The sequence below is a fragment of the Crocuta crocuta genome, unplaced genomic scaffold, assembly GCF_008692635.1.
Source record: "Crocuta crocuta isolate KB4526 unplaced genomic scaffold, BGI_CrCroc_1.0 scaffold433, whole genome shotgun sequence".
NCBI lineage: Eukaryota > Metazoa > Chordata > Mammalia > Carnivora > Hyaenidae > Crocuta > Crocuta crocuta.
This window is the reverse complement of record NW_027530001.1, coordinates 993150-1007450: the sequence shown is the minus strand read 5'-3', so window position 1 is coordinate 1007450 and position 14301 is coordinate 993150. Positions and strand designations below refer to the sequence as shown.

Below are 14301 nucleotides of genomic sequence, written 5' to 3'. Positions count from 1 at the left end.
GGAAGTTAGTCTGAAATGAAGATTTTTTTTTTTTAGATTCTTGAATCAGTAATTTGTCCTTTTCCTTAGAAAAATGCTTATTCCTATAGGCTGCTTTCAAATATGAGAAAAATCTACTGGTGTTCTAATGCAGTGTAATATATAATATGTAAGAATATAATTATTGTAATGGACATTATTATTTCCTTATAGTTATTTATCGAGTGCTAAAATCATTTGATTTTCTTTGTCATTTAAAAAAAATTTTTTAAGTGTTTTATTTATTTCTGAGAGAGAGAGAGAAACAGACAGCGTGAGCAGGGAAGGGTCAGAGAGAGAGGGAGACACAGAACCCGAAACAGGCTCCAGGCTCTGAGCTGGCTGTCAGCACAGAGCCTGACGCAGGGCTTGAACCCACAAACTGCAAGATCATGCGGTTAAGTTTATTTTTATTTATTTTTGAGAGAGAGACAGAGTAAGTGGGGGAGGGGCAGAAAGAGAAGAATAGAGAAAATCCCAAGCAGGCTTTGCACTGTCAGCACGAAGCTAGATATGGAGCTCAAACTCAAACTATGAGATCATGACCTGAGCTGACATCAAGAGTGAGACGCTTAACTGACTGAGTCACCCAGGTGCCCCTCATCGTTCCTTTTTGAATGTGTAGTTCTCACTTCATAGTTAATATATTTTTAATATATAAGATAAAGGTGGACTTTAACCACATGTCTGGAAATTATGAAATATATTCGAGTTCAAGTCTTTATAGCAGGTTTTAGAGCTTTTATGAAATTAGTTGGAAAAAATACATACTGCTTTCTGTAGATAATTATTTTAATGTAGTGAAAAGCCTATGCTAGTCTGCTCAGGCTGTGTAAAGGATACCATAGACCAGGTGGCTTAAACAACAGAAAATTATTTTCTTTTAAAAAAAATTTTTTTTAAATGTTTTTGTTTATTTTTGAGACAGAGACAGAGCATGAGCAGGGGAGGGGCAGAGAGACAGGGAGACACAGAATCCAAAGCAGGTTCCAGGCTCTGAGCTGTCAGCACAGAGCCTGATGCAGGGCTTGAACCCACAAACGTGAGATCATGACCTGAGCCAAAGTTGGAGGCTTAACCGACTTAGCCACCCAGGTGCCCCCAGAAAATTATTTTCTTACCATTCTGTAGTCTGTAAAACCCAAGGTCAAGTTGGCAGTGTTTGGTTTTTGGTGAGAGCTCTCCTCCTGGCTTGCAGATGACTGCCTTCTTGCTGTGTCCTCACATGGCCTTTCATCTGAGTGCCAGGAGAGAGAGGATATTGAGCTTTCTGATGTGTCTTTTTGTAAGGGCTCCACCATTCTGACCTCATTTGTCACATTAGGGGTTAAGGCTTCAACATATGCATTTTGGGGGACAAAAACATTCAGTCCATAATAGGAACCTAGACTCAGCTATAGGACTGTGGGTTCTTTTAGACCCAGTGCTGCTCCTTAATAGCCAGGTGATTTCAGGCAGTGCACTTAACTGCCCAGTTTCTTCACTTGTAATATATTGGATTATCATAGTGCCCTGTTTGCCTCATGGGGTTCCTGTAACTATTTAATAAAATAATGTTTAATAATTTATAATAATAATAATGTGTATTTAATAATATATTTAATTGTAAGTAATTAAAGAATTCTACATATGTGAGAGATGGTAATTATTAACTCTCCAAATATAAGGCCATCTTGACAGTAATAAAGTATTAAAATCAGAGAAGTTAACAAACGTATTCTCCAGAACACTAGGGCTTTTCTTGTGAAAAGAAGTATTGCTTATTATTCTGTAATATATGTGCTTATCAGTTGGACTTATGGACTAAAATAAAATATATAGACTCACATTCTGATCATAGAAAAATTTAATTTAGGTGAAGAGAGTATTAATTTATTGAATTATCAGCTCAGAATATAAGATTGCTTATTTGCTGGAGTTGAGAAGGAAGTTTTATTTCCATGACTATGTTATACATTGTACTTCAATAATATGATAAATTTTGGGACACTGAGTGGCTCACTCAGTTGGTTAAGAGTCCAGCTCTTGACTTTGGCTCAGGTCATGATCTCACAGTTAATGTGTTCAAGCCCTGCATTGGGCTGTCTCCCCCTCTCTCTTCCACTTCCCAACTAGTGCTCTCTTTCTGTCTCAAAATAAATAAATAAATTTTAAAAAAAACCTTAAAAGAATATGGTAAATTTTAATTATAACTTAAAAAATTGAATTAAAATGGGCCTTTGCTGTTATCCTTGCAAAAACTCTATTTCCATATATTTAAAAGAGGAAAAATAATATCTTGAGCCCTTTGGAAGAAAGGCACTCTATAGAATTCCAAGATTTGGGGGCACCTGGGTGGCTCAGTAGGTTAAGCGTTTGAGTCTTGATTTTGGCTCAGGTTATGATCTTACCCTTTGGGACCTCAGGCCCTGCATCAGGCCTGCTTTGGACTCTTTCTCTCTCCCCCTTCCCCTTCCCCCTGTGCGTGAGCCCTCCCTATCTGTCTTTCAAAATAAATAAACATTAAAAAAAAAAAGCTTAAAAAAAAAAGAATTCCAAGATTTTATTGAATGCTCTATAATATAGTCTTTATCAACACATTTATAAAGTGCTAGCATAAAATTTTCAGTCTTAATTTGAAGTGCTAATCTAGTTATGTGAGAAATAGTTTGTTAATTGAAACTTTAGATTTAATCTCCATTTTTCTTAATACAATTTGTGGATGTTTGTTGAATCCTCTAAATGCCTCTTTTGAGATGTTAATCAGATGTTAATTTCCTTAAAGGATCTCCAAATTTTAAATGATAACCAACCCAATGCAAGAATGTTAAAGTTGTTACAAGGTTTCATAAGGCCTTTTGTCACAAATGTGGTTAAGTATAAAAATAGACGGCAAGATTTATCTTAACATTTTGAGGTTGTGCTCGCTTCGGCAGCACATATACTAAAAACATTTTGAGGTAAAAAAAAAAAAGTTGCCAAGTCTTTAGACGTATTTTAAACGTGTATAGCTTTTATATAATATTAAGCAATCTTTTCTGTTTATCATCTAGTGAACCTAGTGTCCATTTTTAGGTAAACAGAGAGGATTTCCTAAACATCTCTCTCTGTGTAAACATACTCACTAGTGTGTAGAAGAAGCATAATGATGGGACAACTATTTACTACTAGATTTTGCTAATTCTTATGTATATTATCCCTGTTGTGAGTGACTCCTCTGTGGAGAAAACTGATAGTATCATTTAAAAATTACTGTAGGTTATGTTGTTGTTGGGGTTTTTTCGGTGGGTAGGGAGAGAAGTAAAATAAGATCATTTATTTAGACAGCATGGATTCTCTCTGTAAACAAAACTAGCGCTCTCCTAGATTTGGAGTGGCTCCTGAGATTTTATTTCTTATTTACAGTGATTATTGAACAGCGCTATAGAATTCACATGTGTTTTGCTTAACTGAATTTACTTTTTATACAAAACATTTTCTGAGTCAAATAATACCAGCCAAATAATACCAACTTTTCATCCTGGATGAAATTTGGAAAGTTATATGAGAAGCTTTATAATTATATAATATAAATATATAATTCTATTAGTTGGAAGAATATTCAGACATAGATTGGAAAAGATGAGACATTTATTTTGTGAATTTTAATATTGCATATTTATTTAGTTATTTATATAACATTTATTTGTGGTACTCCTTGTCCCAAAGAAGGAATTCAGATGGCTAAATTTTGTTAAACAGTTAATGCAGATATTCTGGTGACCTCTAAAATTTAATAAGAATAAATCATGTGTATATTTCAGATGTATGAATCAATTGTTTTAGTCAGTGTTTTCTTTTGAGCTTCTCAGAGTACAGCTTATTTTAGGAAAGCTTTATAGTTTTCCGAGGAAAAGTTGTTATTATATATTCAAATCACTCTTGTCTGGAAGACTTGTAATAGATTTCTGGTGATTATGATATTCTGATGTGAAAACTTTCCTCCTTTAGATTTATTTAAAAATGTTTATGATATTTTTGGAAAAAATACTAATTGTCATTTTTTTCTCTCACAGCTTCATATCCTCCAATTCAGCCTCATCCTCTAATAAAACATCAGCAGATTCCTCTTCATTCACCACCTCCCAAGGTTTCCCATCATCAGCTGATATTACAACAGCAGCAACAGCAAATTCAGCCAATCACACTTCAAAATCCAACTCAAGACCCACCCCCATCCCAGCACTGTATGCCACTCCAAAACCATGGCCTTCCTCCAGCACCTGCTAATGCCCAGTCACAGCATTGTTCACCGATTCAGAGCCATCCCCCTCCTTTAACAATGTCTCCTAGCCAGTCACAGTCGGCACAGCAGTCTGTAGTGGTGTCTCCTCCACCGCCTCATTCACCAAGTCAGTCTCCTACTATAATTATTCATCCACAAGCGCTTATTCAGCCACACCCTCTTGTGTCATCGGCTCTCCAGCCAGGGCCAAACCTGCAGCAATCCACTGCTAATCAGGTGCAACCGACAGCACAGCTGAATCTTCCATCCCATCTTCCACTTCCAGCTTCCCCTGTTGTACACATTGGCCCAGTTCAGCAGTCCGCTTTGGTGTCCCCAGGTCAGCCGATTGTGTCTCCAACATCACACCAGCAATATTCAACCCTGCAGTCCTCTCCAATCCCAATTGCAACCCCTCCGCAGATGTCGACATCTCCTCCAGCTCAGATTCCACCTCTGCCCTTGCAGTCTATGCAGTCTTTACAAGTGCAGCCTGAAATTCTATCCCAGGGCCAGGTTTTGGTACAGAATGCTTTGGTGTCAGAAGAGGAGCTTCCAGCTGCAGAAGCATTGGTCCAGTTGCCATTTCAGACTCTTCCTCCTCCACAGACCGTTGCGGTAAACCTACAAGTACAACCACCAGCACCTGTTGATCCACCAGTGGTAAGCCCTTGGAAGCTCTTTGACTTTCTTGCTGAACTGAGAGTAAAAACTTTTTTCCCACATTATGTTATGTTGCTAGAACTAAATGCCTATGAATTTAAAAAGCTTGAAATTTCCATCTGTCAGTGTCTGACAAACATGCTATATGGGCAAGAAAAAAATGCCATTTGTTGTAGTATGGTTGCATGCTTGATAATTTGTGATGGTTATTAAAGTCCCTCGTTAATTTTATTACTATTTAAACAAATCCATCTGCTATCTTTACAGAGTTGATTTTTTTTCCCCAAGGGAATGCATTTGAACCAGTGTCATCTGCACAAAGTTTTTTCTCTTAAGGTGATTATCCTTCATAGATCCCTTCTGTTGGCTTGTATGTTCTTAAACGTATGGTTTATCTACCTGACCTTTTTAGTTGTGTGTATTCTGAAGTCCTGGGCCTTTAGGGGCTTTGGTTTCAAGGAGGAGGTATGCTTGTATGATGTAATTTTTGGGTAAGATTATATTTTGTAATTCAGTGTTGTAAGAAAACATCTACCCTAGGAAAGAATCTAAGTTTGCAAAAAACATTAACTGTAAACCATCTTTTAGAATTAAAAACTTGTGATTTTTAAATTTCTATGAAGGAAAAATATGTATTTAAAATTTCTCATTTAAAAGCTAAAAAAAACTGAGTGGATGAATTGAATACTAAAGATGAAAAAAATCCATTGGAGGAGTCAAAGTTTTGAATAATTGAGATCGTGGTGAAATTTATCAGAATAAACCTCTAGCAGTGGTACATGTTGCCTAGAAAATTATCTTGGAGAATTTTTTTAAATATTCTCTAAAAGGCTTTTTAAATTTATAAAATGATTTACAATAAAAGTTGAAATAAGATCACTAAATGTTTAGGTAGAATGATCAAATTCATAATAAGTTTATGACTGAGGAAAACAATCTTCCCAAAGGAGGTTTTGTATTTAACCTCCCTGAAGAGATTTTATCACTTAAAAATTAATCATTGCTAATTCAGAAAGGAAAGGAGTTTCAAATTCTGTTCCTCAATGGGAAACATTTTGGTTCACAGGATGCAAATTTATAGATTCTTTATTCTTGTCATCCTCACTGATGTTTATATGCATAAAGAGATTGAATTCCACTTCTGATTTATTTATGGTTTTTTTTTTTAAAACAATTTGACAAATGAGTGCCTCACTAGCTTAGTTAGAAGAGCATGCAGCTCTTAATCTTGGGGGTCCTGAGTTCAAGCCCTGTGTTGGATGTAGAGAGTACTAAAAAAAATAATAAAAATAACTTGACAGAAATAATAATAGGCATATAGAAATAAGTTTGTCATTCAGTTATCATGTCTGTATATCTTTTAGATTTTTGAATAATTTATAGTGGATATTGTAACATAAAAATACAGGCTTCAAAGTGTACGGTAATTTCAAAGATGTCAAATTTAAATTTATATTCTTTCTGGTTCAGTGGGTTTTAACAAGTAAAAAGTAAAATTTCTTTATATGCCTACTGTTTTTCTAATTATTTTTGTTAGGGAAACTTTGGGATAGAAATATCAGGGGCGCGTGGGTAGCTCAGTCAGTTGATACCATAGTTTGTGGATTTGAGCCCCATGTCGGGCTCTGTGCTGACAGCTCAGAGCCTGGAGCCTGCTTTGGATTCTGTGTCTCCTTTCTCTGCCCCTCCCCTCCTTGTGCTCTCTCTGTCTTTGAAAAATGAATAAACATTAAAAAAAAATTTTTAAAAAGAAATATCAACACAGTAAGATATTTTTTAAAAAATTATAAATGCTCATTTTGGAGCGAGAGCATGCACGAGAGGGAGGGAGGAAAAAAAGAGGGAGACAGAGGATCTGAAACGAACTTTGTGCTGATAGCAGAGAGCTTGTGTGGGGCTCGAACTCACAAACCCTGAGATCATGACCTGAGCTGAAGTTGGACGTTTAATGGACTGAGCCACCCAGGCACCCCTAATAAGACCGTAAAGCTAAATATTTAAGGTCTTATTTTGTTACTTCTTGATCTGCACTCTTAAAAATAATTTTTTGGGGCACCAAAGATTGAGCCTGGGTGGCTCAGGCGGTTAAGTGTCCAAGTCTAACAGTTCAGAGCCTGGAGCCTGCTTCAGATCCTGTGTCTCTCTCTCTCTCTCTGCCCTCACCTGCTTGTGTTCTCTCTTCTCTCCCTCTCAAAAATAAAAATAAACATTAAAATTTTTTAATAATAATTTTTAAAAATGTATTTTCTCATTTTGGGAAGTTTATTCCCCCCATGAAAATAGGAACTTTTTCTGCTATCACTGGTGTGGTCATATTCACTATAGATGTTCCTATGTTATCTTATTTTTTATCTTTCTCAGACAAGGATAAACTTATTAAATTACTATGTTTTTCTTTTATTACCTTTGATCAAATCTAATTTTTTTATCAAATCACATTTTTTTGTGAATTACACTTTTCTTCAGTTTCCTGCCTGTTTCAGATATTTAAAGATAGCAATATATATTTATTTCTTAAGAGATGTGACAATTTGAAAGATAAGTATGAATATCTAAGTTAAATCAGGGTGTTTAAAAAAAATTTTATTTTAGAGAGATTGTGGGGGAGAGGGAGAGGGGAAAAGAGAGAATCCCAAGCAGGCCCCACACCCAGTGCCGAGCCTGATGTCAAGCTTGATCCCATCACTCTGGGTTCGTGACATGAGCTGAAATCAAGAGTCAGACAACCAACTGAACCACCCAGGCACCCCCATCAATGTATTTTTTAAAAATATATATTATAAAAGATACATTTATGAAACTAAACTTTTCGATCGATGTATGGGTATGATAAGTAAGATATGTGAGAATAGATAATTTAGAACCAATAAATGTCCCACAGTTTATTTAGGAAAAGGAGACAGATGGGACTAATGTACTTTATTGAGGTAAGTTTGGCAGTCATTGCTAGTTTTAGAATAGCTGTAATTACAGGCTAAGCAGAAATCGTGTTGTGGAGTTTCCTAATCTTGTGAGTAAAACATCACTTCTTTGCCATATTCAGTATTTTTAGTTGTTGCACTTAGATTTTTTATGCTAATGGTGCCAGATGTCTGTGATAGATCTGTTTTTGCCTCTGTGTTTTATTAAATTATTTTGCCTTTACATAGCAGATTTGGAAGAAAGTATGTGTAGTTAGACTTACCTATAAAGAATGAAAATTACTTTATAATATTCTTTGATAGATTATTTCAGAATATTGCTATTTATGTTAGGACTCTTTATGCTTTCAAACGCTTTCAGTATTTTTAAAAAAAATCAGAGTTCTTTGGATGATTAGAATTTGTGTCAGCATTAAATTAGAGAATTTCAGCATTTTAAAAAAATTTCTAATAAACGAATACTACACAGGTATACCTGAACTGGTTGATAAAACCATACTTTCTAATTACCTCTGATCAATATCCCTGCCACTGTCAAATTAAGGTAATACTATGCCAGATGCCCCTCGTCAGAAGATTTTATTCTTCCCTTTAACCCCCAGGACATTTCTTTTGGACGACTTTCCCTGTATGGGACATTATCATCATTAAAAAAAAATTATGTAAAAAGATACTGGCAGCTGTCTATTATTGTACTGTACAATAATGAACAACTGCTTTCACTTCTGAGGACCCAGACCTGAGGCAAGGAATCTCTCTTGGTGAAACAAGTTTCCAGATGCAGGGTTGGGAGCAAATAACTTTAAAAAATGTAGCCTACTTAGTTGATTCACATCCCAGTTCTGGATGTCATATTTGGTATAAAATTAAAATTTTATTTTTTTAGGGTTTTTAAATTTTTCAAAAGAAAAGATATTTTCTCCTCCTCCTCCTTCTTCTTCTTCTTCTTTTTTTTTTTTTAAAGATATTTTATTCCTAAGTGGGTCAGTTGTTTAAACATCTGACTTTGGTTCAGGTCATGATCTCACCATTTGTGAGTTTGTGCCTTGCATCAGGTAAGCTCGAGCCCCACTTTAGGCTCTGTGCTGTCAGCATGGGATTCTCATTCGCTCTCTCCCCCCCTCCCCCTCTCTGCTTCTCCCTCACTTTCCCGCCCTCAGGGGAAAAAATAATTATTCTTAGAGGCTCTAGAAGTTAGGTGTTTTGGGTTTTTTTTAAATTTTAGGTTTTTTTTAAGTTTATTTATTTATTTTGAGAGACAGCATGAGCAGGGGAGGGGCAGAGAGAGAGGAGAGAAGAATCCCAAGCAAGCAGGCTCTGCACTAACAGTGCATGACACATGGCTTGAACAGATGCATGGCTTGAACTCCTGAACCATGAGATCATGACCTGAACTGAAATCAAAAGTCAGACGCTTAACTGACTGAACCACCCAGGTACCCCTAGTTGTTTTCTTTTTAAACTGTATTTCTGTTAGCTATGCCTTTGTAGATGAAACTTGATAGTCCCTTTTATAACACATGGTTTATGCTGGTTTTAGAAATCTTGATCATTTTTATATTGACCAAGATACACTTCATATCACCAGGCTTTTTCAGTAGTTTGATTAAAAATACATACAATGTAAAAAATACATATAGTATTAGATATCACTTGAAGTTTTTTTGTGAATGTTGAAAGGTTTTTTGTTTTAACATTTATTATAAATATTAATCAGTTTAAGTTAAGTAATCTTAAAAACTTACAACCTTTGCAAATTTAAGTAATAAGTGTATATAAAAGAAAGGAACTGTTTTTGTGATTTTGTTTTTAGTAACTTACCATCTTTCAGAAATAATGGTTAAATAGGGGCGCCTGGATGGCTCATTGGTTGAGTCTCCATCTTTGGCTTTTAGGTCATGATCTCACAGTTCGTGGGTTCGAGCCCCATGTTGGGCTCTGTGCTGCTGCCTCAGAGCCTGAAGCCTGCTTCAGATTCTGTGTCTCTCTCTCTCTGCTCCTCCCCCGCTCATGCTCTGTCTCTGTCTTTCTCAAAAATAAACGTTAAATTTAAAAAGTTTAAAAAGCTAATGATTAAATAATGATGACAAAATAGTCTAGAAGTGGACTTTGAAAACTCAGCCTTAAGTTTAATGAAAAATAAGTTATTTTTAGTTACATAGTACCTTCTCAGATTAAGATTTTAAGTATATTCTTTAGCATTGGATTACAAAGATTAAGTTAAAAAATTAAAAACTTTGTATAAAACAGTATTAAAGAACTAAAAATAACATGTCACATGGCTTAGGAGGGGTGGGTGTGGGTGAGTATTAATTTAAAGACTTATATTTTCTGTTTACCTGATATTAGCTTATAAAAATTCATTAGATTCTTGAGTAGATCAGAAGATTAAAGAATTAAAGATATAATTGCATGCCTTTTTTGTATGTTTTCAGATGTTACTTTTCATAATTTAATCTTTAATTCACATAAATATAATAAAGAAGAACCTGAGGTGTAGTCCTTTAAGCAGTTCTTGATATATTATGTGCCATTTTGGAGAATTACTTAATGTATTTTTGAAAAATGCTAGTATTTATTTTGATTTATGACAGTTGGAAGTTAATAGAAACAATAGCAAATTCCCCAATCAGTTATTGAATGTGTAAGTTCAAAATATTTTTTTTAATTCTCAAAATTAAGAATATGTCTTGGCTTGACTATCACCTTTTGGGAAACTTTAGTAATTTGTAGCATAAATACTGATCCGCAACTTGCTTACAGTGAAATATTTTCAAGCATTATGAAAAATCTCTGTTTTAAAGTTGTCTTTTCAACCTGTTAAATATTAATTTTGCCTTTTTAAAATTTAAAACACTTAGAATTTATTTATTTTTTCAATTAAGTTAAGAACACCTTAGTAAATATATTTTTAGAAACTTTTTAAGGCAGTGTGGTTTGTCGTTGTAGGTTTATCAAGTAGAAGATGTGTGTGAAGAAGAAATGCCAGAAGAGTCAGATGAATGTGTTCGGATGGACAGAACGCCACCGCCACCCACACTGTCTCCAGCAGCTATAACTGTGGGGAGAGAAGATTTGACTTCTGAACATCCTTTGTTAGGTGAGGAAATACCTAAATTTGGGGAAATTTTCTACTAGGTAAATGTTAGTAATATAAAGTTGAGTAAAGTAAAATTGTGAAGTGTAATAAAGTAAGGTTAGTAAAGTCCCCCAACCCCCTCCACTGGAGATGGTATTAAACTAATTTGTTATGTAACTAATTACAGCGAAGTGTCATAGAATTCAAGATGTTCTTTTTTTTATGAGAAACAAAATGATGAGGAATTGTTTAAAGTGTGAAAAACATACTTTAGCCTTCTAATTTTTGGTGGTTTGTACAGATATGTTTTATATGCCCATTCAGGTTCATTGGTCAGGAGCTATTTCTAAGCTTAAAAATTAGGGTAAATCAAAGTTCTGTTAAATGATTTCAGTTATGTTTTCTAGAAATCACAAAGCATTCTGAGTCATATCTAACATTCCTCGTAATTGCTTGTGATCCAGGCTTAGTACGTTTTTAAAAGTGTTCTTTTCCCCCAAACAGTTCTTAAATTAAGCCTCACTAATTCTTATTAGAGACATGATTAAAAAATCGTTGGCCTTAAGCATTTAAATTTTTATTCACTATTTTAGTGCTACTCATGAGGTCAAGTAAGTCTTCTAGATGCTCCTCCTCATGATATTAAAGTGACTGTAAATCCTAGGTCTTTTACAACATTACATTTACAACAATCCTAGGTATTTTAAAACGTTTGCTAAAATAAAACTCAAAGCCCTGCGTCTAGGTCTTAAAAAAAAATGCATCCATGTTAGATTTTAATTAACTTCTCTATGTATCTATTTCTTTTCTTTTTTTTTTCTTTTTAAAATAACTTTTTTTTTTAAGTAAACTCTACCTCCAACATGGGGCTCAGAGTCATGACCCCAAAATCAAGAGCTGCATGCTCTACCAACTGAGCCATCCAGGTGCCCCCATGTTAGACCTTTAAAAACTATGAATATTTAATTAGACCAGGGTTGGCAAACTATAGCTCCTGCTTTAAATCTTTTCTGCGGTCTGATTTTGCATGGCCCATGAGCTGAGGATAGTTTTAAAAGTTTTAAGTGGTTGAAAAAAATCAAAAGAAGAGTAATATTTCATACCATGTGAAATTATACAGACTTCAAATTTCATTGTCCATAAGTAAAATTCTATACAACGCAGCTACATTCATTTATTCAAATATTATCTATGTTTACTTTTGTATTCCTGTGGCAAAGAGTAGTTGCAGAGCCCATATGGTTCTTTACAGAAAGCTTGATCCAGATAATACTCATCTTGATTCAGTCTTCCTTGTAAGTATTCAGTCCTCTTGAATATCTCGGGACTCTTGTGATTATTTATAGTAAATAAGAACCCCTACGACAGGTACAGACACAGATTGTAATAGGACACTGACTTTGCTACCACAGATACTCTTGCCGTCCCTTTGTTTCAAGTGTGCCACAACTCCAACCCTTCCCTTCTCTCCAGATTTTATTCTCTTACTATCCATGAGAATCTCTGGAAAGCACAAAAGGGGAGAAATCAGTTTTTCCAACATTTTCTCCCACCTGGAAAACAGAAAATGTTTAGTCAATAAAATCATATAAAATATTTAAGACAAGTTTAATAGTATTGCCTTTGTTTATTCAAAGAAATACCACAAAAAATAGATTTAGGGATATCTAACGATAGTATTAAATCTTTGTAGTTTCTTTACACTGAAAATGGATTTAATGTTGCTGCACATTTCCTGGAGTTTGATTTAAAGACAGAAGTAAAAGTTTAATTGGATACTAGCCTTACATTGTGACTGTGATTGAATTACCTAAAAAGTATTACTCATGGTAACACAAAAAAAGTTCAAACACTTTTGAAATACCAGAACACAAGCACAGCTTCATATTTTTTTCCTCAGGCACACAGTTCAAGATCCTGTCACTCTTATTCCTCTGGCTGAATTGTCTAGGTAGTGTAGAGAATCTTCCTCTAATTTACTTCATACCCGCTACTCCTCTGTAGTGTATATGAGGGGGCAAAGCAAGCACAGGTTGATTTTTAGAATAGCTCTCAGCAAATCAAAAAATAAGCTAACCTGCAAAAATAGAGGGATTTGTTTCCATGCAGTATGCAGTTTTCATAAATCTCTAAAAATTCCTTAAAAGTAAAAAGCATCCATTAGAAAAGGTAGAAAAAAAGCTCATTGATCTTGTTCAGAAAATGAGACTAATAAGCAGAGCGGCTTGTGGCAAAGTTCTATTACTTGTGTTTTCTCTCACAGTTATCTTAAATCTAGAGAATGTAATAATTCTTTCTACTATAATATGTCAGTGTTTCTCACGTGCAAATAATAGGTATTAGCTTCTTCAAAAAGTCAGTAACTTACAACTCTGTTTTTAACAGCACTTAGGACTCCTAAGATTGGCACATTTATACGTATGATCTAGAAATTAACTGGAGCATATACCAATATTTTCTGAATAAACCAAATTATACTTAATGCAGCTTTATATTTCTAAAGTAACAAAATATCTATAAATCTGTAAGGGACATTAACATTTTATCTTATTTTTTTAGGGATTTGTATTTTCCTCCAAACACAAAACATGGCTTTCAGTCCCACTTTTCAAATTTTATAATTTTTTATTCCTTTTACTCTAGGAGTAAATGTGAAGATTTGGTAATGTGGGATAGAATTTTTCTGGAGTTCCTCAGTTTCGTAATGGATGCATATAATAATACTGTGTGTTCTCTGAAATCAGTAGCATTTTCTGTTGAGTTTCTTGTTTAGATTTTGCTGAAGAATTGTGTAATTTTACACTGGTTTTCCAGTTCAGTTTATCTTGGTGGATTATTTGGTGGAACTAGGTTAATAAATGGTTTATAATAATACTGCTGTGATCAGATATATGATATTAATCACATTGATATTCCTGAGTGTGAATTGTTAGCTTTTCCATTTCTGAGATTATACAGATGATCATTACACTATTTTGTTAGCTGAAAGTTTTGTTCTTTAGGGATTCCTATTCTTTTTCTCTACCAAACTGGGCTATATTTTGAGCATCTTTGATAGTGATGTCAACCCTTTTCATACTGATGATGGAGAGGCATTACCATAGCATTAATAACTGTCTCAAGAACTGATTTCCTGGGTTAGTATCCCACCAGCTCCATAACTTAATTAGTTGTGTGCCCTTTGCCAAGTTTCTTCATCTTTTTGTTTCTCTTGGGCTAGTTTTGAGGATTAGATGAATTACAAGCTATGAGGCATTTACACAGTACTTGGCATGTAAGTGCTCAGTAAATCATACTATACATACTTTGCGCATGTGCTGCTTTTTTTGTTGTTGTTATTTTTCTTGGACATCTGTAGTCACTGCTATGTTTAGCTT

General features: G+C 34.6%; 1 protein-coding gene across 14 annotated transcripts in view; it reads left to right on the top strand.

Annotated features, from left to right (window-relative positions):
- PHC3 (polyhomeotic homolog 3) overlaps nt 1-14301 on the top strand; it is an 82892-nt gene that overhangs the window by 37727 nt on the left and 30864 nt on the right. For 10 of the 14 annotated variants that reach the window (XM_077763658.1, XM_077763655.1, XM_077763648.1 and 7 more), the window contains 3 exons: nt 4053-4924; nt 5213-5260; nt 10795-10945. In XM_077763658.1, coding sequence (XP_077619784.1) covers nt 4053-4924; nt 5213-5260; nt 10795-10945 — 1071 coding nt within the window. The remainder of the gene's footprint in view (nt 1-4052; nt 4925-5212; nt 5261-10794; nt 10946-14301) is intronic. The other 4 variants (XM_077763657.1, XM_077763654.1, XM_077763652.1 and 1 more) reach the window with 1 other exon arrangement.